This window comes from Rosa chinensis, chromosome 3 (genome assembly GCF_002994745.2).
Source record: "Rosa chinensis cultivar Old Blush chromosome 3, RchiOBHm-V2, whole genome shotgun sequence".
Taxonomy (NCBI): Eukaryota; Viridiplantae; Streptophyta; class Magnoliopsida; order Rosales; family Rosaceae; genus Rosa; species Rosa chinensis.
The window spans coordinates 509,134-535,798 of NC_037090.1; the positions used below are offsets into that span (position 1 = coordinate 509,134).

Below are 26,665 nucleotides of genomic sequence, written 5' to 3' on the forward strand. Positions count from 1 at the left end.
GTGGTTACCTTTTCTGGATGTGGGATTAGTTTAGCCGTGTCCTCCATGCTTTTGACAAAACTAGCAGTCATCGTGGGACAAAGGGACCATTATCTTTTACTTTTTAGAAAAGTGGGTCTTTTGCTGGAGATTATTAGTGCAGGTTACGCCGCAGAGTTTATGATCAGGATTCCCCTTCCTCAGAACTCCTTGTATGTATGTGTTCAGATTGTTTGCAGTCTGCAGAGGATTTTGTAAACCATCTGAGTTTTCAGTGATAAATTCTGTCATTGCTCCGAAACATACATGCCCTTAATTTATTAAATTTCTTTGTCTGCAAGTAAGTGCTTCTGGAGCAAATCTAAGAAAACCAACCCATGCAAGAACCAACATAGCATTCCATCTTAATTCTTGAGTTGAATGGAAAAATTTCTCCTAACATCTGAGAATGCTAAAGCTTATGCTATGGCATTTGTTGCATTTCGCCATTTCCCATTCCACACTCGGAACATCTAGGTTGTATGATAGCAATGGAATACAAAACATCCATTAGTAAGGGTCAACATGGACCAAACAAGAAATTGAGAATTCAAAATATACAGCCTGTAGTTTTCTTCCTCATTCACATGTACATTGCACTAAGCTTTTGTATGCAGAATGTATTTCCGAGCTCGAGGGGAGCAAAAGAGGGCCAAGCCCCCAAAGTAGAAACTGAGGAATGCACTTACACAAAAGACCCAAACAGAAATACGCCCCTCAACCTCTTCTTCCCCTTCAAATGCCTTCCCGGGCACCACCGGAAGGCTTGCCGGATCACACCCTCCATCAGGGGACTCTAAACACAAATTTGGATTTCCAGCAAATGCTCCCGGAAACCTCTTATATCCTTGCTTCTTGGTCACAAACCCAGAAAAAGAGTTATATGACAAATCCAAATGAGTCAGGTCCGGAAGGCTGGAAATGTTTCCTGGAATGTGACCTGATAAAGCATTATGGGACAAATCTAAGGCCTTTAAACTCCACATCTTTTCTAAATCCGGAACCCCACCATGAAGAAAATTGTGCGAAAGATTCAAGTATTCCAAACCATGTAATCCAAACAGCCCCACGGGAACCTCCCCAATGAGTACATTGTTAGAGAAATCGATTCCAACCATTGAAGATAGTATATAACTGAAGCTTAATTCAATACTACCAGTGACAACAATCAACACTTTTGTATCCACATTCTGCATTGAAACAAATGGATCTCTCTGCATTCTATCAACCTCTCCATTGTTAAAATTTATGCTCATGTTAAAATTACCCTCTGGTATGAAGCCAGAAAATTTGTTTCCTGAGAAATCCATCATTCTGATCACTTCAAAAGTAAAGAGCCAACTAGGCAGATTTCCAGCAAATTCATTACGAGCAAGGGACAGATACCTGAGATTTGACCATTTGGTTATTGCATCACTCAAAGTTCCGGAGAGATTGTTGGAGCTGAAATCTACAATCTCGAGTGATTTACAGCCAGCCAAAGTAAGTGGGATTTCCCCAGATATCTTGTTGTTGCTAATATCCAGTATCTTCAAGCTATCCAATGCATCAAGTTCAGGTTGAATTTCACCAGAAAGATTGTTGTTATTGAGTATCAATGCAAGCAGCTGAAAACAACCAACGATGTTTAATGGAATTGAACCTGATAATGAGTTGTGTGAGAGATCAATTACTTGTAGATAGGTTAAGTTGCCAATCCTCGCGGGAATTTCCCCAACAAGAAGATTGTGCGATAGAAACAGTGCCTGCAGGCTCTTCAGTTCTGTAATCTTCAATGGGATTTCACCAGAGAAACGATTGTGAGACAAATCAAGAAGAACAAGCCCGGATTTATCCGTTGTCTCTGCAACCTTGCTCGGAAGAGGACCAGACAACTCATTGTTACTCAAGTCCAAGAGAAGAAGCTTCTCCGAAAACACAAGTCTTGGAGACATCTCGTAAGTCAATTGATTGGATGAAAGGTTCAGATGTTGCAAAGCTTGAAGTGAAGCAATACATGTAGGTATGCCTCCGACCACAGAATTGTTAGCCAGATTCAAAACTCTAAGAGACTGCTCACAAGTAGAGAAACAAGGTAAAGTACCCGAAAACTGGTTCGATCCAAGATTGAGAAACACCAAAGACTGGTGAAAATCACTAAGACTGCCAGATAAATTATTGTTCCCAAGATCCAAATACTTGAGAGATTTCAAGTACAACAAGCTTTGAGGAATCTCCCCATGAAATGAATTAAAACCCACATCTAGCTTTTCCAACTGTGCTGAGAAATTACCAACCCACCAAGGAATAACACCTCCCAAATCATTATTACCATTCAAAACAAGTTCTTTCAACTGCCCGAGCCTCATGAATGTATCAGGCACCACACCCCGAAACCTATTGTGACCAAGATGTAGAGTCCTGAGAAAGCTCAGAGTGCCTAAACATACTGGTATTGGGCAACTAAAGTTGTTCTGGGACAAAAACAAATCTTGAAGAAATGGAAGCTTGCACAAACTGGGGTCAATTTGGCCTGACAAGTTCATATTGGTCAAGTCAATCGAAACCACCCTACCAGTCTGGTTCTGGCAGGTGATTCCAGTCCAGTTGGCACAACTAGACCCAGCCCAGCTTGACAAGCTCTGGCTAGGGTCTTGAACCCCTGACCTGAATTTCAACATGGAAGCTTTATCTTCCGGATCAAGATCAAGACTTTGAGAAAGACTTGAGCATAGAAGCACTAACAAAACCAGTAGCTGTGCAGCTAACTTAAGATCACTAAAGGGTAAAAACCCTGAAGCCCATTTGTGTCCCATGAGTAATAAATAAAGGGTTTTACAGAGTTGGGTAGATGAAGAAGTAACAGCAAAGCAATCACAGGTATGAAAAGATAAAACCCATCTTCACCAAGATGGTCTAGACCCAAAATCTTGAACAAGCAGAAGAAAAAGCTCAGCGCCTCAGCTACAGTACCTAAAGATTAAACCTAGCACAGTAGTCTGAAGAAGAAGAAGAAGAAGCTAAAATTGTAGACCAAGTGTTAAGTCTTCACCCACTAAGAAAAGCAAGAAAGGAATGTAATAATGGTTGAGATAGAGATGGAGAATCAAACTTACAGATGAAAATGAAGCGATTAGTGTGAATGAGAGAGAGAGTGAGAGTGTGGGAGGAGGCAAAAAAGGGAAAAGAACATGGAATTTGGAAGCTTTCCTTTTCTCGCTCTGCTGCCTTTTTCTCTTATTAATGAGTGACGAGTGACGGCCATCAATTGGAACCAATTTTGGGCCGGGCTTGCTAACACCATACTTCAAGGTCTTCGCTCTGTCATTTTCCGCTTTTGCACTTTTTATTACTCGGGTAAATGTGTTTTTTCATTGCCATGTAATTGTTTTGGCAAGGTATTTCGATTTGGAGTTAGGAGTGCGCTTTTATTTATGCTACATTAGTGCGAAAACACAATTGATATAAAAGAATCAAATTTTAAGAAACGAAATTTAAGGTATTTACCTGATCATGTTGATTGGTTCTTGAATTTAAAGTCAGTGACTATAAATTTATGTTGATTGATATGACTAATTTAGTAAACTGCTACAGTTTACATAAGGTAAGACATTTTTTTTTTTGAGAAGGAGTTTTTAAGGTAAGACATTTCACGCTCATAAAGCCTCATTTTGAATGATATATTGTAAAATGGCCAAACCTATACGGTACTGATAATTGATATTTGATCCCTTCTGTACTGTGGTGCTATATTAGGAATTTTCATACATTACGGGTCAAACTTTTCTCTTTATTTTGAGATGTAGACATTAGACTCATTTAGGGACTAGATTTGAAAGATTTTAATCATCATCCCAACCAAAAAAAAAAAAAAAAAACTTGAGGATGAGTTTGTGATAAATGAGAACCTGGGGGCAGAAAGGAAGGGTTTTTTTTTGTTTTGTTTTAGATAATAAGAAACTAGAGATAAAGAAATAAAGTTTTTTTTATTTATAGAAATAATAGAAAATAATTTGTTAAAATTGAAATAGAACCTACTTAGTATTCACCGAAAACCCAGATTTTCGCTCCCAATTACTGACTCTCACCCACAAGACTTCAAGAAATCACCAAACTTTAAGCTCTTGAAGACACAAAGACACACAAAGACAAAAACACTCAGAAGAGAGAGAGAGAGCTGAATACATTTGATGGGCCTTTACCTTCCTCTTCTCGTGCACCATCATCAATGGCCAAATCTCTCCCCACTTCCTTCTTCACTTTCCTAAACACCCTTCTCAGATTACCCATTACCGGCATCCTCCTCCTCCTCATCTTCCTCCACTCCCTTTTATAACCCTCTCACAATCCCCAATCAAAATCTCCTCTTTTGTATATCTTTGACTTGCCAGAGCCTCATCTTGATCTGGGTTCATTGCGATTTGATCCATTTCTGTTTACTTTAATATATATCTAGCCAAAACAAAAGATCAGTCTTTTTACGGTATCTGAAAATCGAAGTAAAGAAAGCTGGTTTGGTTTCGCGGGGAAAAAAAAAAACAGAGGAGGTAAAGTTTTTGATTCTTTATATAATGAAAATCCAATGTTAATCACTATAGTTTTGTTAAGTTTTTGTAGTGATGCAATGACAGATAGGCAATGGCATCGGTGTTTCTGTACCATGTGGTGGCTGATCTAACGGTCGGGAAGCCGGAGCTGGTGGAGTTCTGCGAGACGGAGACGGTGGAGGCGGCGATAAAGGCGATCGGAGACTCGACTGAGTGTGGCATACCGGTGTGGAAGAGGAAAACGCATGCGGGTATTGAGAACACTGAAATGAGGCAGCAGAGGTTTGTGGGGATTCTCAACTCGCTTGACATTGTTGCTTTCTTCGCTAAAAGTGAGTGCTTGGAGGATCATGACAAGGCTCTTAAGACTCCGGTTTCTGAAGTTGTTGCTCATAATAATTCCTTGCTGCGTCAGGTTGATCCTGGGACAAGGTATGCTAGTTCGCAATCTTTTAACACTTTGTATCCAATTATCTATGAATTGTTTTCATGGTATTTTATGGTATTTTTGGGATGAATTTGATGATCTTGTACTGTGAAAGGGAACTATTTATAACTAAAAACTGCTTGTTTAAGGCACTCAGTTGACATTAAAGGGAAGAAACTTGTGCTTTTTCTGTGTCTCTTTTTGTCCTTTGTGTTGGAGTTGTTAAGTGGTTTGCATTTTGAGACATTTTAGAATTGAATTTGTACTGTTGAGAACTGCTCTTTTGTGTCTCACGCGCGAACTCTGGGGAAGCAAAATAGAGCACATATGGGAGGTATGGAATTTATGTCGTGTGTTGAGAGGGTCATGCTTGAGAAAGTGTATATGTGGACATTGCCTCGGGGTATTTACTATGTACAGGAGCGGAGCTAAGTGGAGGCTTACCCAGCTGAAGTAGGCCTCTGGTATATGTGAAAAAATAAGATATTATTAGACTTTCGTTGAATACTTGGATGCATAAAGAATGAAGTTCTAGTAGAAACTCTAGGTTTGAACTTTTACATATTTGCAGTGCCACCATTCAGGTCTTAGATGTGTTTTGGAATGTGTCATCTTCTCTTTCCTTCTGTCCATCTATTGATCAAGCGGGGTTTGTAGTATCTATTTTATCTAATTTGATGATTAATTAGGATTCAAGGTCTCTTTGCTACTGGATTTAGAGTTTACAAAATTGCTTTACATTTTGGATATACATTGATTAGAAAAAGAAACAAGAAATGGCAACTTTAGGCGATTTCTTAAATCTCTCTGCTAGGTTGATAGATGCACTGGAGATGATGAAGCATGGTGTAAAGCGTCTTCTTGTTCGAAAGAGTGTCGTCTGGCAAGGCATGAGCAAGCGCTTCTCAATTCTCTATAATGGTAAGTGGCTCAAGAATATGGATACTAGCAGCAGCAGCAATAACCTTGGTCCCAGTTCCAATCGGCCTTCCTCATCAACCACTACCAGCGCCCGCGACAAATTTTGCTGTCTCTCAAGAGAAGATGTTATACGTTTCCTAATTGGTTGCCTGGGTGCCCTAGCACCTCTTCCGCTCTCCTCTATCTCCTCGGTTGGAGCTATCAACCCAAACTACAACTCGATTGAAGCCACATCTGCAGCCATTGAAGCCACTCAGAAACTTCCTGAAGACCCCTGTGCAATTGCTGTCCTTGAACAGTCGCAGGATGGTCAGTATAAGATTATTGGAGAGATCTCTGCCTCCAAACTATGGAAATGTGATCACTTAGCAGCAGCATGGGCTTTAGCTAATCTCTCCGGTGGACAATTTGTAATGGGAGTTGAGGATAATGTGTCCTCAAGGTCACTGAAAGATTTTTCTGTAAATCAAGCTGCTGGGAATCACAATCTAGCTAATGGTGGTGGGTCAACAAAACCAAAGAAATTCAGTAGCAGGAGTATAGGTTTCAACGCTGCAAACCCGAGCTTGGCAGTGAGTAGAAGCATGTACAGGGGTAGAAGTGCACCGTTGACATGTAAGGTTACAAGTTCATTGGCTGCTGTTATGGCTCAGATGTTGTCTCACAGAGCAACCCATGTCTGGGTGACTGAGGATGAAAGTGATGATGTTTTAGTTGGAGTCGTTGGTTATGCGGATATTATGGTTGCTGTCACCAAACAACCATCCTCTGTTGTCCCTCCACCAGGTCGGTCTACTGAGAATTCTGGTATTGTTAATGACGTCCACAATTGAATTATTTCATTTTTTGGCTCTATGAAGTATTTCTTAAGTTCTGTTTCCTATGCTATCTGTGTTTGGTAGGGGATGTAAAAAGGGGCTTGAGACTGGGATTGTTACATTTTGACCTTTTGAAAAACTTTGTTGCAATAATGAATAACGTGTCTAGTGGAATAATGCAGGGTAAATAATTTTGCTCAACTGTGCCTAATTACTTTTGCGTTTTTACTGATAGTTGTGTAATTTGTAGTAGGATGATATCATGATAAAGTTTCAAGTTAGTGTAGAAGTAAGAAGGAATTCCATTCATGTCTTTGCAGTTTCCATGGGAGTCTCCACCTGTTAAAAACTCCGTCAAAAATTTCATAATTGAGTGATATCCAAGCTATTAGTTTCAAAGTTATTACACACCAATATTTGCTGATATTTATGGATATATTAATCGATTCCAGAAATCGAAATAAAAAAATGATAAATATATTAAAGAATGCATGCTTATGCTTCTTAAATAAAATTAATCTGGTAGTCTAATGTTCAGCCTCCTCAGCCAAATTGAGTGAAGCACCATGTGAAACACATCAAATGGCTTAGCAGGCCGGTTCAGCTCAAAATGCCTTCTCACTTGCATCACCCTCTTCTGCAATTTCAAGTATTCTGCATGCGAAACAGCCTTCAATATCGTCTTAATTTCTGGTATTCTCTTTGGTGGAATTTCTATTGTAAACTTGCTCCAATCAAGAACATCGCCAAAGGGTAATGCATAATAATCAGAAATAAGCACCGGAACACATCCCGCATACATTGCTTCAACCACTCTAGGACTGGCAACTTCAGTCCCACTTGGACACAAGCAAAACTTTGTTTGTCCCATTATTTGGTGATAATTTTGACCCTTTGGAAGATACTCATGGACTTGGATTTCCTCATCTTTGTCCCTCCAATGCTCAAATAAAAACTTCCTTATGTCACCATGAGCACCGCCCGCAAAGAAGGCCAGGATAGGACGCTCATCAGGGTGTGAGTCAAGGCGTGATGGACCAAGAGTGCCACTGGCCAAGTTATATTCTGGCAACGAGACGTCTCTCCCAGGCTGGAATCCTTCGGATATGTTAGCATTGCAAAGTACTCTTATGAAATTCTTGTAGAACTTGAGATCATCATTTATTATTTCTGGTGCCTGCCAAGATCATAGAAAAAAGTATAGGTATGCAACAATAGCTGATGGTGAAAACAAATAGAATCAAAATTGTTAAGGTCATGCATGCATACCCAATCATGACAAGAGACCATAAAATGGTCAGCTCCCTCGCTCCTATTCCAGTAGGGATATTTTTGAGCTACCACATTGATATAGTCAGTGACGATACGAACCAAGCGACCGTGAAAAGTGTGAGGTTTAGGCCGATCATACAAGAAATCAGCAATCCTTTTCACACTTACTGGTACGAAGAATGAATGTGCCTCATGAAGATGGCGAGCCAGAAATGGACTTTTCCCACTACTATCCAGCTCATCCATGAACTGCCCTTCTATGGAGTAGATGTATGACATTGGTCCATTATGGAACATGGGTATCTCCCCTTCCTTGTATGCCCATATCTTGAATCTTTTTACCATCTCTATGTGACTCCTGCTAACCCAAATAGCTAGTTAATTTAAGAAAGAGGTCAAATTGTGCTCACAACATCATATGACAATTTTTCCATTTATTCTAACTGCTTGTTTATCAAGTCGACACAATTAAATTAAAAAGAAATATCTCCACTCTTGATTACTCAACAGTAGAAGAGTGTGACAAAAGTAGTCTCTATTTTAATAATCAATAAGATGCAATCAACATCAACGTGGACTGAACACTGGACAAACTATTTAAAAAAATTCAACCATCAATTTAAAAATCAATCGTCCAATTTCTTGATTGCAGATATCTTGGTTTTGCAATCACAAGATAAGGAAGAGACTAAATTTGTTTAATTTCTCAAGAAACAATATAGAAGTTTAGAACTTATCCCATCCTAAATTCCTGCAATTCATATTCCATTCAAACCGGAAAAAATGCCTGTACTATATGCCAAAGATAAGGCCAAAACTTCAATTATTGATGGAATATGAGTAGTGAAGTTTGAACCACCGGAAATAAACAAATGGCATGACAAGAATTTGGACCATTCTTAATAAATACATCTCCAAATTATCAGAGAAGAATCCACAAAAGGAAGATGAAGTTGGAAAGTGGAAAAGGATTGCGTTCGCAGTAAGAAAAGTACTGACACATCTAGTCAAAAAAGAAATTGCACTAAATTTTATTCCAAAAGTATCCCCCACAATTATGCCAGTTAAACCAACCAAGCTTGAAAGGTTAAATCTCTACATTACCCAGAATTGAAAATTGCATTTATATCAATTTGGGATGATTTCAAAGAACTTACTGATGAAATGCATAGGGATTTCTGTACACACTTCCTCTGGGGATGTAAATCTCTTGTCTATCAGATGTATAGTTCTTTGTAAGAACTGCTTTGTGGATAGCGGCTCTTGCTCTGGCCAATTGTTCCTCAATCTTGCTTGTATTGCTTTTTTCCTGCAAGAAAAATCACACACCAAAATGTAAAACCCAAGAAAACAGAGCAATATAAAGAAAAGCAACAGCCCCCAGTAAACCCAAAACCCAGAAACAGAAAAGTTTACAGTTTTACCATATAGAAATTGAAAAGATGCTTACTTTGACATGGTCTGCCACAATGGGAGTAGGAGAAGGAAAGGGCGGCTGTGATCGTGACCGTGACTGTGACTGTGAATGTGACTGTGAAGGTGAGGGTGAGACATATTGGTTTGAACTGGTAAGATTACTGTGTAGAGGAACAGATGGGGTTTTAGAAGAAGAAGAAGAAGAAAGATTGATGAGACTGAAACTGCTTTTGTTAAAGGGTGAGAAGGAAAGGACGAGAAGGAGGAGGAGGAGAAAGGTTAGAGAGAGTAAATATGGTGATCGGAATTCAAAGGCTGCCATACCTCAAGTTATAAACTGGCATACCCCCAAGAATTTGTCTCTGTCTTTTTTTTCCTTTTCGAAGTTCTGGTTGGTGGTTTTTTGTTTTTGTTTTTACTTGGGGAACGTAGAACACCACCGTTTGATTAACTCACCGGCTGAGTATGGACATGTGCCGAGCTACATACAGCTAGCCTCACTCTCCTCTGGCTTATTTCCATAAGCAGACTAAAATTGTGTGCATGTTGCCACGTAATAACACATATATATCATTTAATATACCACTCTTGCTCATCATCACTGTCGTTGTAGTATAGTGGTAAGTATTCCCGCCTGTCACGCGGGTGACCCGGGTTCGATCCCCGTCAACGGCGCTTTATTTTCCGTTCTTCAGCTTTTTTTTTTATGTTGCTTTTTATTCGACGTGAGAGTTTATGCTCACAAGAATTTTGATTTCCAATAACAATGTAAAGACATCTTGTTTGTTGTTTTTTATTCGACTTGAGAGTTTAGACTCACAAGAATTTTGATTTCCAATAACAACGTAAAGACATCTTGTTTTTTATTTAGACTCAAAGGAGGAATGTCACTATCCAGCTTCGTCTTTTAACAAACTTAGATGTAATCAAAATGCCATATTCTCAATATAAACATACTCTTAAACTTCTGTTCACTTTATAAAAGACTACTATGAACTATATTTTCTGAATATTAAAGTTAGTCTTATAAGATGACCATTTAGAAATATAGGCCTAATGGAAGAATCATTACACAAAATAATCTCTAGAGAATGCAAATTCATTGAAAAGAAACAAAGTTAAAGAGAAATTTTATCTACACATCTCATTCTTGTTACACTACTCAATTGATTTTTCTGTATGCAATAATTCTATATGCACCACCCAAAACTACCCAAACTCTCCTCAACATTTTCTACCATATTTGTACTCGTAGAAAAGAAAGAACTTCTCTTTTTCATTATCGTTCTCAGAACATCTAAATCAAAGTTTGCCAAGCCGTGTTTTGTCTTGATATGAGGTTTAATGAATTACCATACTTCTCGATCTTCCTTGCTTTATATTCACCATGATGGAATGGTTTTCTTGGATATTTGGTTGTTCAATATGTATACAAATGATTGACCATCGTAGTTGGTGATTGATCGATTTGTGTTTTGTATATGTTAGACTAATGCCTAATACTGGTAACCTATTAGCCTAATCAAGTAATCATTAAGTTTGGGATTACAATTATATTTAGACTTATTCAAGAACGAAGAAGCAAATCGATATCGCGCTGAGTTATGTATAGAATCGGATTTGCATTTGAATAGAAGACTTGTTGGTATTGTTTGAATTACTATCTGCCCTTCATTTCAAATAAGTATTTTATATCATTTTTCGAGTTCAACCTAGGTTCCAACACACCCACATACCCATTTCAGAAAAGTTTGAATCCAGATTATATCCAAAGCCACAATAGGGACAATCTAAGGCTTTTGTTAAAGGGCTTATGGCATTTTTCAGGTTTTAAGTCTAAAATTTACAAGTATAACAAAGAGCGTAAGAGCGAATAAGAGTTGGGGTTGATGGACTATGAAGAAAGAAAAGATTTGTTGTAGGGTTGTTCAAATAAGAGGCCTGCAATAAACAAAGAACACGTTCAAATCTTTCAATTTTGTTGCCATTTTTGGTCATTTTATCTACTCTAGAAATTTAATTTTGTATGGTGATAATTACGGATGTGTGTGTGTATATATATATACAGATCCTATCCAAAGCGATGCCTCACTCTGAAATTTCAGAGCGAGGTTAGGGTTTATGGTCACTTTTCGGTCGCATTTCCACATCTCGACCATTCAGTTTTTAGCTACTAATGTACAAATCATCTTTGCATAATTTCAACCAAATTGATGGTCGTTAAGGCATTGATAACTGCCTCAAAGCTAGTACAGTTCAAATTGGACAGATTCAGTTCGTCCACTGGTTTAAGCGAGTTAGATACCTTAAAAATCATCAATTTGGTTGAAATTTTGCATAGATGATCTATACATTAGTACCTAAAAACTGAACGGTCGAGATGTGGATATGAGACCAAAAAGTGACTTTAAACCCTAACCTCGCTCTGAAATTTCAAAACGAGGCATCGCTTTGGATAAAATAAATAAATAAATAAATATATATATATATAGTATATAAGAATGTGTAGATAAAATATCTCCAAAGTTAAAGAGTTTGGGAAAGAAAAGAAAAAAAAGCTGGATACCAAATCCAAACATTGGGTTATTGACTTATTGGTGCCTTTCACAGGACAAGTTACAGGGTTTGGGACTCTGGGTCCATATAACAAGAACCGGGTGGTGCTCTACCATGGCCTCGTATGTTACCATGCCTACACTAATATTAGTGACAGGTCTTTGAAACTCTTTAACCACCGGAAATAAAGTTCGATCGTATAAGCAAATAAATCATGGGTAATTTGGTAAGTGCTTGATCCAGTAAGAATGGATAATTGCTTCTTATCCGGATACATGATCGATCGAGCACAACAGGTTGGTATAGTCTAGGCTTGTTACATCATATATCAAACCTGCTGGATCAACTGCTCGATTTGGATCAATGAAACCTGCTCCCATTACTATACGTGAAGCAAAGCGAAGTTTATTACCAACATCAAGGATTGGCTTTCGCTCTTTGAGTAAAAGAGTTGCGGTGGTCATGATAGCAGACGTAATAGCGGCAGGACTCTAACCTGGGCGCTTTGGAGCTGCAACACCACTAACATGAGGACAATGTAAGAAGTAATTTGGACAAACCAATTAATTACCTCAAGCATTGACAGTAATTATGACTAAGCAGAATAAGTTACTACGAGATCATTATGTAATTTTGACCCTTGACTAAGTCTTGTGTTATCTGGAACAAATGCAAGATAAGGTAACTCGAATTAGCCTTTATATTAGGGCCTGTTATGAGTAATGTGGTATTGTGGTTTAGTGGCAGAGTTGGAGTAGGACTGAAAGCACCTATAATGGGATGGTGGTTGAGATACTCTGATCAATGTATAAGGGGGTCCCTGCTAATGCTATTGCACCTCAAATCAAGCATTCTCCCCAATAAGAGTTCACTAGAGCATAGCATCAGTTCACATCCAGTTTCCTCACTGCAAGAAAATGGATCCTCAAGGTTTGTTTCATTCACCTTAACCTTGAGCTTAAGTACTTTATGTCATTGTTACATTGATTGTGATGCTGATGTGTCTGTGTTTTGTGGCATAGCATTATTACTTCACTGTAATATCAGGTTTAACAGACAAGCTATCGATGTCCCGGAGACTATGTTGTAGTCGTTAAACAATGAAATATTATTCTCAACCTGACCTGCTAATTTGTTAGGGGGCCGAGCACCTAAAATATATGAACCAGGTGCCATAAATCAGGCTTCAAGATGTCTTGAAAGCTCTTTGAAGGACCTCTCGAACTGTACCAAGCTGCTATTGGTGCAAGTATATATAGATCTCATAATGGCTGTTGGAACTCGATCTATAGTAGCTGACGGAGTAGTATCGCCATTACGATCAATCACATACGTACCGAGTCAGTTCTTGAGCATCATTAGAGTTAATTACGACACAGGAACAACGAAAATATTGGAACCCCAATGATCTAAGATTGTCAAAGATAAGTATAGCTCCTGTCACGTTTGCACTAGCAAGTATAGCCTGATCGAAGACGAGAATACCTACAATCACATATAATGATGCTGTCGAGGACTTCCTTTAAACTAGTGGCAAGTTTCGTAACAAAGACCATCCATCAATCCTTATCCCCTTACCGAGAGTCACAGTTCCAGCAAACAAAAGGTCAGTTGTTCCTGCGACAACAGTAAAGAGCCATGGAAAATTATTGTGCACAGTCCACTTAGCCGGGCCTTTATTTTCCTCGGCACATACAACCACTATTCCTTCTCCATAGTTGAAAATGTAGCAATGGCCACAGAATTGGTATACAAAGGCGTCGGACCATGCAAGGAGATTTGATGTGATTTCCCACCATATATAGCTTAGTCTATACCAGCAAGAAAATCCGAGGGATCAATGCCCTCATTCCACACAACCTTGTAAACTGCTACTTGAGCATGTATTGCCATGACTCGCGCGGTTACTTTTGCATATCCAAAATAAGACATTCCTCTACTTGATTTTTAGCAGCTATAGAGGCAACGATAGTACCATGTCCAAGAGACCAAGACTGTCCCTAACAGAGCCCTTACTTTTCATTAGGCCGGGTTTTGCTTCTTTTATACCTTCATTGAAGTACCTAGCTCCTATAAGGTTGAAGTTGCACATGGAGGAATTAGAATCTTCGCTTCCTTCACACAAGCCATTCCTTCTTAGCTAGGAATTGCAGCAGTCATATCATGATCTCTAAAACTCAAGCTCTCCGGTTACGTGTACACCACTATCAATATATAACACCGATTATGATGTCACTGCCATAATTTGAGTTGGATAATAAGTCGGCAGAAGGACTGAGCTTGAGGAATTCAGGTGTATAGGTGGTATCAGATGTGAGAGGTGCACCATCATGAACTGTGATGAATCCTGGACTCCTATCTAAAACCTCTAATTCCTTAAAACTGCACTAAAAGCAAGAAGGGGTTTGGTGTATGTACAAGGAATGGAGATGAAAGATTATCATTTACTGAGCTAGGGTAGTAGGGTTATCTAACTTATAAGCATCAACAACAAAATAATACCAGTTATGGTGGGTAGAAAAGGGTTTGGGCATATGGAGCAAATCCATGTGGACTATATATAATAACCTCTCAGTCACTTTTGCATTAATATTGAAAAGAAACAATGCAAGAAAAAACAAATATAGGGCAGAAAATCCATTGAGAAAACTCATTTCATCATCTACTTAGACAGTTAAAAAGATTGGAGTCCTGATCTGATATAATAGTTTATCTAGCTCAGCTGTTAACCAAAATACCTTTGTTAATTGGTAAGTTGCATGTTCTGCTTTTCCGTAGATATCGATAGAGGAGCTACACTCATGTAAGCAACCTGTAGTATGCAGATAAACTTAAAAAGTTAAAAGTGAAAATTTGATGTACGTAATTTACATGTCATATCCATACTCGAAGGGTAGAAATGTTAATTAAACGAAAGGTCTTTAGTTGGCTTTTAATATAAGAAGAAAGGAAACAAAGAATATTCTAATAATATAATTATTCTATTTTCATCTTGGAGAATATTCTATCTGAAATCCATATATGTAAAAAAAAATTGGAAAAAAGACTAACAAATCATTAAAATTAAACTCCTGCGTCAGATGAATTGCAATGTTATTGCATGTGAAAATATTGAGGAACCTACAGTGAACAACGAACATTTTGGAAAGTAGAGAGAATAAATCAAGAATCATATATTCATATATAAACCTGTGATGGGGCCTTGGTCTATACAACAATGCATGGAACTGTTAAGCAGTCTGTTCCAACCTAAAAACAGCTCTTCTGAACAGAAACTTAACTCAAACTCCACAGGAAAAGGAATCACAGACAGAATCATCTCACGGTTAGAAAAGTGATCGGTGATTAAATCTTTACAAGCTAATGAAGCGATGCCTTCTAATCCTCAAAATTTATCAGGTAATCGAATGTTGAGCCTTTTAAGCCACACTGAGTGAAGCACCATATGGAATACATCAAATGGCTTAGCTGGTCGGTTGAGCTCAAAATGCCTTCTCACTTTCATCACCCTCTTCTGCAATGTCAAGTACCTTTTGTGTGGAACAGCCTTCAATATTGTCTTGATTTCTGATATTCTCTTGGGCGGAATTTGTATAGAAAACTTGTTCCAGTTAAGAACATCAGCAAAAGGTATTGCATAGGAATCGGAAATTAGCACCGGGACACACCCTGCATTCATTGCCTCCACTACTCTAGGACTTGCCACTTCAGAACCACTCGGGCACAAGCAAAACTTGGTTTGTCCCATGATCTTGTGGTAGTTTATAGTCTGAGGAAGTTTTTCATAGACCCGAACTTCATCATCTTTTTCCTTCCAATGCTCGAACAAAATGCTCCTTATGTCTCCATGGGCTGCACCAGCAAAGAAAGCAAGGACAGTACGGTTATCAGGGGGTAGCCCAAAACGGGGCGGGCCAAGCTCGTAGCGTTTTAAGTTGTATTCTGGTATTGAGACATCTCTAGTAGGCTTAAACCCTTCAGAGATGTTTGCATTGCATAACACCTTTATCAGATTCTTGTACGGCTTGGGGTCATCACGTTGGATAAGTGATGCCTGTAATACCAAACACACAGACAGGTTATGAACAGAATTACATTAATCAGTTAACTTTTCACCAGTTCGGTAATTTCGACCCAAATTTCATCATCATTTCTTCAAATATAAAGATTCCAAGCCAATCAACAAAATAAAAACACCAAGAAATAGTGAGAACTAGACTTAAATTCGGTGACAGTTGTTAGAACTCTTAATTCCAAAGTTTGAACATCTCAAAAGCAAGCATGAAAAAGTTGTCTTTCTCATTTTCATTATTGGCCTGGTACCATCTAATATTTGTCTATTTAGATACAAAATTTCAGTGTTTGGGCTAGTAGGAAAAGGTCATTGATAATTTAAACCCTAATCTCAAATGATTGTTTAATGTATTCATGGCTTAATGTTCACAGTCGGATAATATATAACATGTCCATCTACAACAAGAGAATATAAATGTTAACATGCAAGGTTTATCGACATCAAAGCCTTAGAGAAATAAACTTATTGTAAAATGAACAATATGGAAACAGAAGCTTACTAACCCAATCATGACATGAGACCATAAAATGGTCTGCTCCACCACTCCTATTCCAGTAAGGATACTTTTCTTGTACAACATGAATGTAGTCGGTGAAAACGCGATCCAGTCGATGAAAAAATGTCTCATGGTGAGGTCTGTACAGAAAGTCAGTAATCTTGGACACACTCAATGGTAAGAAGAATGTATGAGCCTCATCAGGATGCTTGGCCATGAAAGGGCTTGGCCGACTTTCCATCTCAAAAATGAACTGGCCCTCTATGGAGTAGAGGTACGTAGTTGGCCCATCATGGACCATTGGTACTTCTCCTTCCCTATAGGCCCAGACCTTGAATGTCTTGACCATTTCTATATGACTCCTATCAACCATAACAATGTAAGAGAAATTAGACCTAAATTTAAAACTAAATAAGCTAACCTTCTGTTTTGCTAAAGGCAAACACAAAGACAAAAGAGAGACAATACAATATGAATTAAAAATTAATTGATTGTGAACGTTTTGTTTTTGGCAACTGATCATGACCCCTAATCTGTATTGCATCAATTAAAACAAAATGTTAAAGAAGAAAACAAAGGAATTTTTAAAACATCTTTACCATGGTTGGACATATTCATGATATGGCCAAAACTAGAAACATTGTGGACAAAATGTTGATTAGCACTTACCAACCACCCAAAATATGCAGCCAGATGTTGATAAGTATTAGGACCGCTCATGAAAACACTGTGTTTGGTTGTAACTTGCCACTTAAAACAACCCAGAAATCAAAGGAAGTTCCCAAGAAACTAAAAGCTGAACCTTGATGGGAAACATTAATGGCATTTGTAAAATTGATGCATTTTCAAAAATATCCAATGCCCAAAGTTTGCAGTGTAAGTAAGGAAAAGTCTTCGGTAATTACAACACTAGACTTTCGCAGCGGTATATCGAACTCTTGCAGTGGTTGACCAACTCTTCATAATTTACCACTACAAGAAGTTGGTATACCATTACATTGAGTGATCTACCACTAATGTATCGTTAGTAAAAGAGATGCCCACTAAGTAATGAAAAATAACTAGCTAGAATTCATGATTATCAAAGAAATACAACATAATATTTAGAATCGAACAAGAAAATTTTAACTAAAAGATAGACTTAACTGATGAAATGCATAGGGATTTCTGTAAACACTTCCTCTTGGGATGTAAATCTCATTCCTGTCAGAGGTGTAATTCTTCGTCAGAATAGCTTTGCGAATAATGGCTCTTGCTCTGGCCAACTCTTCTTCAATCCTTTGCGTTTTGCTCTTGTTCTGTACATGAAATTTTTCCCACTTGAGTTTTCTTCAAAAACTGAGAACATTAGACAAATCCCAAAATCTCAAAAATAAAAATATCTCAGAATTAGGTTGACTACTGACTTTGACACTGTGACTGAGTACTTGAGGCAAAGTGAGAGTGGAGGGAGGCCCATGTTGGTGAAACGGCGGAAGCGATGGCGCCGGTGCCGGTGCTGAAACGACATGCAGGGCTTTGTCGTTGTCGGTGGTTTGTTGGTTTTGATGAGTAGAAGAAGAGTTAGATAGGGAGGAGGAAGGAGATAAAAGATTGAGCGAAAGATATTGGTTTCGGTTTAATGGAGAGAAGAAGAAGACTGTAACGAAGAGGAGGAGAAGAGTTACAGAGAGTACTATTGGAGAACGATAATCTGAGTCTGCCATGGCTGAAGAGCAAAACCTTAGTGCACTAACTCAGAGAAAAAAGAAGAATGCGACAAAATCGGTTCAAAAAGTCTAAAGACTAGGAAGATGGGGTAGAAGAAGAAGAAAGACTAGGAAACGTGAAACAAGGAGATGGGGTAGAAGAAGAAGACACAAATATTATTCTAGCTGTGGTGATGTTATTTCATTCGATTTGGAATATAAAATCTCTGGATTAAAACCTTTTGAGTTACTCTTTGTTTTCTTTTATGGAAAGTGAAATCTGGTGCATCATCAATATACTTAATGCATGGCCTTTTGGTGAATTTGGTCCTTTTCATTGGGCTAAGAATTTCTTATTTTTCTATTTTGTAAATTTGTGGGATTTTACTTAGGTTAGATTCCAAAATAGTCGAATTGAAGCATTACATAGACATTCCAAATCCTTGTGCCTTGATCCAATTTGGGAATAGAGAATATTTTTCCCTTTTGATTCTTCTGTTTTTGGTAGGGAGGAATACCATTATATCTAATTAATTATGGTTATATGTGCTACTTTAAAATAAGAAAATAATAGAAAATAAAATTTTCGTTTGCAGTATGATTGTATTGAAATTAAGTTTTATTATTAATGGGACAGACAAATCACGTGGATATGATAACCTCATTAAGAATTTTATTATGTTTAAAATAAAATAATAACATAAGCCAACCCTGCTGATAAGGTCGAGTTTAAATCTTGATCTTCTCATTGAGCCATAACTATTTTCACAAGTCTACCCGCTACACAATGGACATCCCCACATATATGTTAGTAAGAGTCTTACTTAAGTAAAGAACAGTCCATGAAACTAGAGATAACCATTTATACAATATTCGTAGAATAAGAAAATGAAAACTCCAATGAAACAAGATTAAGCATTCCAAATCTGTTCCGTAAATAAAAAATTGCAAAAACTTCAATTGCAAATTTGTAAAGCTAGGACTTTACTTATTATATACACAACACATCCAAATGAAGCACATCACCAGAAAACGAAAATATATTGGAATATTACATTGTAGATCCATTCATGTGGATGCAAAAATACTCTAGCTACTTACACTAATGGCCATCGAGAAATGAGCACTAGATTGACTAGGGAGTAGGAGGAGGCCAGGATGTTTAAGCAACCACGAGGCAGAAAAGAAGAAGATTAAACTATTTTTAAAGACTTAAACAATTGCTTGCGCGATCCAAGATGCTTAGATCTAACTATCAGGAATTCCGATACATAATACGATGGTAAGACTATGAAGGCAAACTCGATCAGTACTGCTTCTAAAGGTGGTATATGTCGAGTTAATTATATAAATATGGTTTTGGCACTATATTTCGACAAGGGTTAAATATAGAATGCAAAGATAAAAAGAAGCGCTAAAATCACGTCATCTGGATACAAACTCATCCATCTAACAAAAAGTTCCCTGGCGTAAGAAATTGATTTGTCATTTGACGGATTATCGCTACATTACACAGATTATTTACAGATTACAATCTTTTTCTTTTCTTATATATCCTCATCCCACCCCTTCATAATGCCTATGAGATTTAAACTTTTGATCGATCTCCACTAAATAACTAAGACTACAGTTATGGCGGTATTTAAAATTACATCCGAAATCTCCCAAAAGATTGAGAACATGATAGGCTGGTCATGCATGTACTTACATAACACATACAAACTCCAACCACCTCATTGCGTTCAAAACCCCTATATACAACAATAGCCCTTACCTAATTTCAGCTTACCAAATATACACTAATTCATCTCATGAATGTAACAGGTTCAGTTCACCATACATATATGAATTCGTGAAAACGTAATGTATCAAATTAATTGATATCCTCCAAGTGACCACAATTAATTACAGGTCAAACATAATTATGAGTCCCAAAAATGATGAAATTAGCTTATTTTGCTATAAGAAAGCAGTCAAAGAACACACAGACTGTATTATGTATATATTGCTATGTTGAGTGTTGGAAAAATGATGATGGGAGAATTAGCAATATATGCTGTGGAAGTCGTACTATTTTCAGTATTTTGTGCTCTTCCTTCTTGCCTTTGCCTTTTTCCCCATAATTATCTCGAGAGACCTCGACCTATATATTCAGGCAAATTAAGTTGGGAGTACCGTTTGGTTATCAGTAACAAACTCAACCAGGATCGACTCAACGTCTCAACCTTCATTGTCAATCCGAACTTGAAGATATTGGTTCAGTGGTCCTGCTCCAGATGAAGAATATGAATTTACACTTGGCGAGGGGTTGACCAGACCTATTTTTGTAGCGTGTGGTATGTGGATCGTTATGTTCCTAAATTCATTGCATTTGGAGAGACATGTGATGAGGAAGATTATGATTTATGAATATTAATTGCACTAATAATTGGGTGGCACAAGAGGATGGAGTCTACTTGTGCTCTTGACTTTCATTTGGAGAAGAAGTATGTCTGGATCAAAGGAAATTGGAGAGATTATTCAGAGTACCGCCGTGCACTTGCACCAACATAAATGAATGGTTAGATTGCATTAAATACATTTTTTGTTTATTAAAAATAAAGTTGATAATAAATATCAAGGGTTGAGATTATTTTATAAGGGTTGGGTCACTTACACCGTCGGTGCATAGAATAATTTCCAAGGAAATTGATCGAATCTTCGACTTCATTCAAGAGGAACTAAATATATTGCATTGGTTTTAATTTACAATTTTGCTATAGAAGATGTGATCTTGGCACTAGTTTACTATTGATATAGTGAAAAACTTTGTGAAACCTGCTCAATGAGAGAAGGTTTTACAAGTTTGGGGATTTTGGACAAAGGGATTCCAACATCTTCTCGTTGAGAACCAATTCTGACGTCATCACTTAAGTCAACATTCGGAGCACAACATTTGCCCTCTCCTTCTTTGTCTCTCTTCTAAAAAAAAAGAAAAAAGAATGACCTGTTTCTTACTTTTGGGGAAATTCATTGTTTTTCCAAAGGAAGAAATGTTTGAGACCAAAAAAAAGAGAGGAAGAAATGTTGTATAACAACACGCAGCCTTGAGTTTAGAATCCACTAACTAATTGAGGTATGAAAAAAGTGTTTAAGGATATCTCTATTTGTGTTTGACCCAAACTCTAGGTTACTTGACCTAGTGGTAATAAGGTTTAATTAAACTAATCTAGAGATTATCTTTCCTTGTATGATTCAGACTCTATGCATTGTAATCCTCTATATAAAGAGGCCCATATTATCAATGAGAATACACAGCAAATTTCTCTCAATTTCTGATTCCTTAAAACACGTTATCAGCACGAAGCCCTAACCCTGAAACCCTAATTTCATAACCTTCAAAATCCTGCAACCACCGCCCCATATATCGAAGCCCTATTCCCAAGGATCCCAGAACCGGCGGCGGAACCACAGGAACCGGCAGGAAAACCACTGGACCGGCCATAGGAAAAATTGGACCAGCCCCTGCCTTGTGCCTGCCCCTGCAAGCCCTGCCGAGCAGCTGCCGAGATCTGCCGAGCCTTGTGCCTGCATCTGCCGAGACCTGCCGACAGCCCCTGCAAGCCTCCTGCCGAGACACCTGCCGAACCCTGCGCACCCCTGTGCCTGCCCTTGTAGACATCTACCGAAAGCTTCGCATAGCCCCTGCCGAGACCTGCGCACCCCTGTGCCTGCATCTGCCGACAGCTGCCTAGCACTTGCCGAGCATCTGCCTGCTAGCGCTGCACAGCCCCTGCAGCAACCCTGCCTAGCTCTGGCCACCAGTTTCCGGCCACTTTTCCGGCGACCTCCGGCAACCTTTTTCCGGCCACATCCGTCATCTTTTCCGGTCAAGAATTCCGGCATCTTTCAAGGAATGGATGAACTACAATGTCTTGCGGATAGTGCGACTACGCACACCATTCTACGACATATGCAATTATTCTTAGAGATGTTGCCTATATATTCCTCTGTGATTACGATGGTTGGGCCATCAAGTTTAGTTCAAAGACATGGAATGACCCAATTCCTTTTGCTCAATGGCATCTTGATTAAAGTCACTGAAGCTCTCTACGCTCCTAAGGCAAATAGAACCTTATTGAGCTTTAAAGATATAAGAGCCAACGGATTCCATGCGGAAACGCATAGTGAGAACGGAATAGAATTCCTTTGCATTTTCTCTAATGATTGCGGACTAAAGCGCATCTTAGAGAAACTTATGTGTCAATCTAGTGGACTTTATGTCACTACAATTTGACCAATTGAATCCAATAGTGTCATAAGAGAAGATCTCTTGGATTCAGACACATATTGGCTTTGGCATGACCGACTAAGACATCCTGGTCGTGATATGATGCTCCGTATACTTAAGACTTCACATGAGCATCCTTTCTTCAGAGTGTGAAGAACCAAGAATCAAAAATTGATTCCAGGACTTAGCAAGACTGCAAAAATTGTAGCTTCTGGCGCTGCTGCTGTTTTGGGCCGCCGAAAGGCCGCCCCTGTCCCTAGTGATGACGCCATAAATGGCACCAACCATGAGCATGACGCCATGGTTGCTCCTCCTAGTGGCCATGACGCCACACAAACTAATTTCCATGGCTCTAATGCCATAATGGGAGATGTAGTCACACACTTTACTTCTAATAGCGCTACAGACGCTCAGGCCCATCCAAAATCCTCATTGGTTGCTTATAAGTCCCCTCGCTCATTTTGCAAAGCCTGTTCTTTCGGGAAATTAGGACCGAGACCGTCCTATGCAAAGGATCCTAAAATACTCATTCCATTCTTACAGATAATCTAAGGAGATATCTGTGGACGGTGGACCAATTCAACCATCATGCGGACCTTTTAAATACTTTATGGTATTGGTTGATGCGTCGACACGCTGGTCACATGTCGCGATGTTGTCCACTCGAAATGCTACTTATGCTAAACTCCTCGCCTAGATTATCCGTATACGGGCTCACTACTCTGATCATCCTATTAAGTCAATTCGACTTGATAATGCTGGGGAGTTTACATAAAAAATGTTCGATGACTATTGCATATCACTGGGGATTGATGTAGAGCATCCAGTTCCCCATGTTCATACCCAAAATGGTCTCGCAGAAGCCGTATCAAACGATTACAGATGATAGCACGGACATTGGTTATGCGCACCAATCTCCCTGTTTCTGCTTGGGGATATGCAATATTGTATGCAGCGACGCTAATTCGTCTACGACCTACTGCAATCCAATCTTACTCTGTGTTACAGTTAGTGACTTGGTATGAGCATGATATCTCTCATTTACGCATTTTTGGGTGTGCCATCTATGTGCCTATTACGCCGCCACAGCGTACTAAGATGGGTCCACAATGACGAATGAGCATCTATGTTGGCTATGAATCTCCAACTATTGTCCGCTATCTTGAACCCTTGACAGGCGATCTCTTTACCGCTAGATTTGCGGATTGTCACTTTGATGAGACAGTCTTCCTATCGTTAGGGGGAGATAAGAACACAGATGTTCAATAGGAACGACATGAATTGTCTTGGTTTGTCCCCACTATGTCTCATCTTGATCCCCGTACCGTATAGTCCGAACTTGAATTGCGAAGAATAATCGAGCTCCAGAAAGTAGCAAACACTCTGCCTGATGCGTTTTCTGATGTTGCTAAAGTGACGAGATCACGCATACCTGCTGCAAACGTGCCTGCAAGGATCGATGTTCTAAATAGTGGACATCACGCCACTCCTGTGACACCGGGAGATGGCGCCATTGCCCAGCATGGCAATGATGTGGCATCTATGGCCGCAGGTCCCTCAAGGAAGCGCGGTAGACCAATTGGTTCGAAGGATACTCGCTCTAGAAAGAAAGCGAATGAGGCACAAACAAATCTTTTGATCATCGATACTCAAAATCCGTCCCATGAGAATGTTCCGGATTACTGTAATGTCCAAGAGACATCATTGGGGGACTGCCTCAATGTCAGAACCTATCCATGAGAACGTAGAGATCTCTGTAAATTACACTAGTGTACATGGGACGTGGGAAAGAAACTCCATCATCATTGATGATGTATTCGCGTATTTAGTGGCGTGTAAGATTATTGAAACCGATGACATCGAACCACGCTCCGTTGATGAATGCCAACGTAGAGCTGATTGGCCAAAATGGAAAGATGCTATCCAGGCATAACTTGATTCTCTAGCGAAAGAAAGGTATTTGGCAAAGTTGTACCAATACCGCCCAACACCAAACCAGTTGGTCATAAATGGGTATTCGTTAGAAAGGGTAATGAGAAAAACGAGATTGTAAGATACAAAGCTCGCCTTGTGGTGCAAGGTTTCTCACAACGCCCTGGAATCGACTACGAAGAGACCTATTCTCCCGTAATGGACGTCATAACGTTCAGCTATCTTGTCAGTGTAGTAGTTTCTGAAAAACTGAACATGCAGCTTATGGATGTGGTTACTGCGTATCTATATGGGGATCTAGATACGGAGATATACATGAAGATTCCAGATGAAATTCAGTTACCCAAATCAAGTGGCTCTAAACCAAGGAGCGCATTTACTATAAGGTTGAAACGCTCACTATATGGATTGAAACAATCCGGATGGATGTGGTATAACCGTCTAAGTGACTACTAGATTGAAAAGGGATATGTCAACAATGAACTATGTCCATGTATGTTCATAAAAAGCACAAGTTCCGGATTTGCAATAGTAGCGGTTTATGTCGATGACATGAACATAATAGGCACCCTTAAAGAGTTAAGGGAAACCGTTGAACACTTGAAATCCGAGTTTGAGATGAAAGATCTTGGGAAAACACGGTTTTGCCTCGGTTTGGAACTTGAGCACCGTAGAGATGGTATCCTGATTAATCAATCAGCTTATATCCAAAAGATGCTTAGGCGCTTCAACACTGACAAGATTAAGCCTTCAAGCACCCCAATGATCGTCCGTAGTCTTGATCCAGAGAAGGATCCATTTAGTCCAAAAGATGATGATGAAGAAGTGCTAGAGGCAAAAGTGCCCTACCTTAGTGCAATAGGCGCATTATTATACTTAGCACAATGCACAAGACCGGATATCTCATTAGCTGTGAACTTGCCAGCTAGATATTGCTCAGCACCAACACGACGCCATGAGACTGGTGTTAAAGATATCTTTCGATACCTAAGTGGTACGATCGATATAGGCTTGTTCTATCCCTACAGAGAAAAGATGGATCCGGACCCATCAAGTGCCAGGGACGCCACACATGGTGGACTGCGTTCCTTCTCCCCATCCCAAAATGATATAAGTGTTTTGGAAAGTTTTGCTGATGCTGGGTACCTCTCTGACGCACACAAAGGTCGTTCCCAAACTGGCTATGTTTTCACCATGGGAAAGACCGCGATATCTTGGAGGTCTACAAAGCAGACCTTAGTCTCTACCTCTTCGAATCATGCAGAGATTATTGCTCTTCACGAAGCAGTTCGTGAATGCATATGGCTTTGATCCATAGTTACGCATGTTCGAAGCAATTGTAGTTTGAAGTCTACCACAGATGAGCCAACGAGCATTTATGAAGATAATGCTGCTTGCATTGAACAAATGAAGCAAGGCTACATCAAAGGCGACAACACCAAGCATATATCGCCCAAATTCTTCTATAATCAGCAACAACAGAAGCTCTTCAAGATCAAAGTGAACCAGGTTTGATCTGAGGACAATGAGGCAGACTTGTTTACTAAGTCATTGCCCAAATCCACGTTCGAGAAACATGTGGCAAGAATTGGCTTGCGGAAATTATCTGAACTCCCATGATCGTAGTCATCAGGGGGAGGCACAGACATCAGGGGGAGATGTCTACATGTTCACCTCGAAACGTACGTGAAGGGTGTGTTGTGCTCTTTTTCCCCTTCGACCGAGGTTATTTTTGTCCCACTGGGTTTTTGTTACTCGGCAAGATTTTTAACGAGGCAACGAGAGAAGCACCGCGTTTGGACAACACAAAGGGGAGTGTTTAAGGATATCTCTATTTGTGTTTGACCCAAACTTTAGGTTACTTGACCTAGTGGTAATAGGGTTTAATTAAACGAATCTAGAGATTATGTTTCATTGTATGATTCAGACTCTATGCATTGTAATCCTCTATATAAAGAGGCCTCTATTATTAATGAGAATACACATCAAATTTCTCTCAATTTATGATTCCCTAAAGCAAAATTTAAGTCTGAAATCCCAATTTAATTTCAACACTTGAATTCTCAACATCAAGAGACAATGTCCATATACATAGCGTAAGAGTTTATTTGCGTCTCATTAATAGTTACATTCATTTTTTGAAAGATTACCTTTTTATTTAATTGAGGGGAGTGCTATATACACACTCACTTGAGTGTGTGTGAGCCACACTCAGACAAGTGCCAACTTCTCATAGTTTTCCACTATTAA

At 39.0% G+C, this 26,665-nt stretch overlaps 4 protein-coding genes and 1 non-coding gene across 7 annotated transcripts; 2 read left to right on the forward strand and 3 right to left on the reverse strand.

Moving 5' to 3' along the window:
* Positions 1-357: 357 nt before the first annotated feature.
* LOC112192064 (receptor-like protein CLAVATA2) lies at positions 358-3,210 on the reverse strand. The gene has a single exon (XM_024331587.2). The coding sequence runs from the start codon at positions 2,811-2,813 to the stop codon at positions 618-620; it is 2,196 nt and encodes a 731-aa protein (XP_024187355.1). The 5' UTR covers positions 2,814-3,210; the 3' UTR covers positions 358-617.
* An 871-nt stretch (positions 3,211-4,081) lies between these two features.
* Positions 4,082-6,911, forward strand: LOC112192305 (CBS domain-containing protein CBSX6). Of its 2 annotated transcripts, none has more exons than XM_024331965.2 (3): positions 4,082-4,544; positions 4,633-4,976; positions 5,786-6,911. In XM_024331965.2, the coding sequence occupies exons 2-3, from the start codon at positions 4,636-4,638 to the stop codon at positions 6,723-6,725; spliced, it is 1,281 nt and encodes a 426-aa protein (XP_024187733.1). In that variant the 5' UTR covers positions 4,082-4,544; positions 4,633-4,635; the 3' UTR covers positions 6,726-6,911. The 2 variants fall into 2 exon arrangements, with proteins under 2 accessions (XP_024187733.1, XP_024187732.1); XM_024331964.2 differs by having other exon boundaries at positions 4,083-4,544; positions 4,629-4,976.
* A 245-nt stretch (positions 6,912-7,156) lies between these two features.
* Positions 7,157-9,928, reverse strand: LOC112192304 (probable glycosyltransferase At5g20260). Of its 2 annotated transcripts, none has more exons than XM_024331963.2 (4): positions 9,723-9,928; positions 9,140-9,291; positions 7,980-8,340; positions 7,157-7,887 (listed from the first exon to the last, which is right to left on the reverse strand). In XM_024331963.2, exons 3-4 carry the CDS (start codon positions 8,325-8,327, stop codon positions 7,225-7,227), a joined length of 1,011 nt encoding a protein of 336 aa, XP_024187731.1. In that variant the 5' UTR covers positions 8,328-8,340; positions 9,140-9,291; positions 9,723-9,928; the 3' UTR covers positions 7,157-7,224. The 2 variants fall into 2 exon arrangements, with proteins under 2 accessions (XP_024187731.1, XP_024187728.1); XM_024331960.2 differs by having other exon boundaries at positions 9,433-9,928.
* Positions 9,929-10,001: 73 nt separating this feature from the next.
* Positions 10,002-10,073, forward strand: TRNAD-GUC. Its single transcript has one exon. It is a non-coding gene; the product is annotated as a tRNA-Asp (tRNA).
* Positions 10,074-15,103: 5,030 nt separating this feature from the next.
* On the reverse strand, positions 15,104-18,379 carry LOC112191539 (probable glycosyltransferase At5g20260). Its single transcript, XM_024330900.2, has 4 exons — positions 17,932-18,379; positions 17,672-17,823; positions 16,533-16,887; positions 15,104-16,008 (listed from the first exon to the last, which is right to left on the reverse strand). Exons 1-4 carry the CDS (start codon positions 18,229-18,231, stop codon positions 15,340-15,342), a joined length of 1,476 nt encoding a protein of 491 aa, XP_024186668.1. The 5' UTR covers positions 18,232-18,379; the 3' UTR covers positions 15,104-15,339.
* Between the last annotated feature and the right edge of the window lie 8,286 nt (positions 18,380-26,665).

What these genes read in the sequence shown, in the direction of transcription:
- LOC112192064 (XM_024331587.2), bottom strand. Translation starts at nt 2,813, where the DNA reads ATGGGACACAAATGGGCTTCAGGGTTTTTACCCTTTAGTGATCTTAAG.
- LOC112192305 (XM_024331965.2), top strand. Translation starts at nt 4,636, where the DNA reads ATGGCATCGGTGTTTCTGTACCATGTGGTGGCTGATCTAACGGTCGGG. An exon ending in CAGGTTGATCCTGGGACAAG is followed by an intron (nt 4,977 to 5,785) that starts GTATGCTAGTTC and finishes TCTCTCTGCTAG; the next exon opens with GTTGATAGATGCACTGGAGA.
- LOC112192304 (XM_024331960.2), bottom strand. Translation starts at nt 9,720, where the DNA reads ATGGCAGCCTTTGAATTCCGATCACCATATTTACTCTCTCTAACCTTT. An exon ending in TTGTGGCAGACCATGTCAAA is followed by an intron (nt 9,292 to 9,432) that starts GTAAGCATCTTT and finishes TTTTTCTTGCAG; the next exon opens with GAAAAAAGCAATACAAGCAA. An exon ending in TGGTCTCTTGTCATGATTGG is followed by an intron (nt 7,888 to 7,979) that starts GTATGCATGCAT and finishes TGATCTTGGCAG; the next exon opens with GCACCAGAAATAATAAATGA.
- LOC112191539 (XM_024330900.2), bottom strand. Translation starts at nt 18,231, where the DNA reads ATGGCAGACTCAGATTATCGTTCTCCAATAGTACTCTCTGTAACTCTT. An exon ending in AATCCCTATGCATTTCATCA is followed by an intron (nt 16,888 to 17,671) that starts GTTAAGTCTATC and finishes TATGGTTGATAG; the next exon opens with GAGTCATATAGAAATGGTCA. An exon ending in TGGTCTCATGTCATGATTGG is followed by an intron (nt 16,009 to 16,532) that starts GTTAGTAAGCTT and finishes TTGGTATTACAG; the next exon opens with GCATCACTTATCCAACGTGA.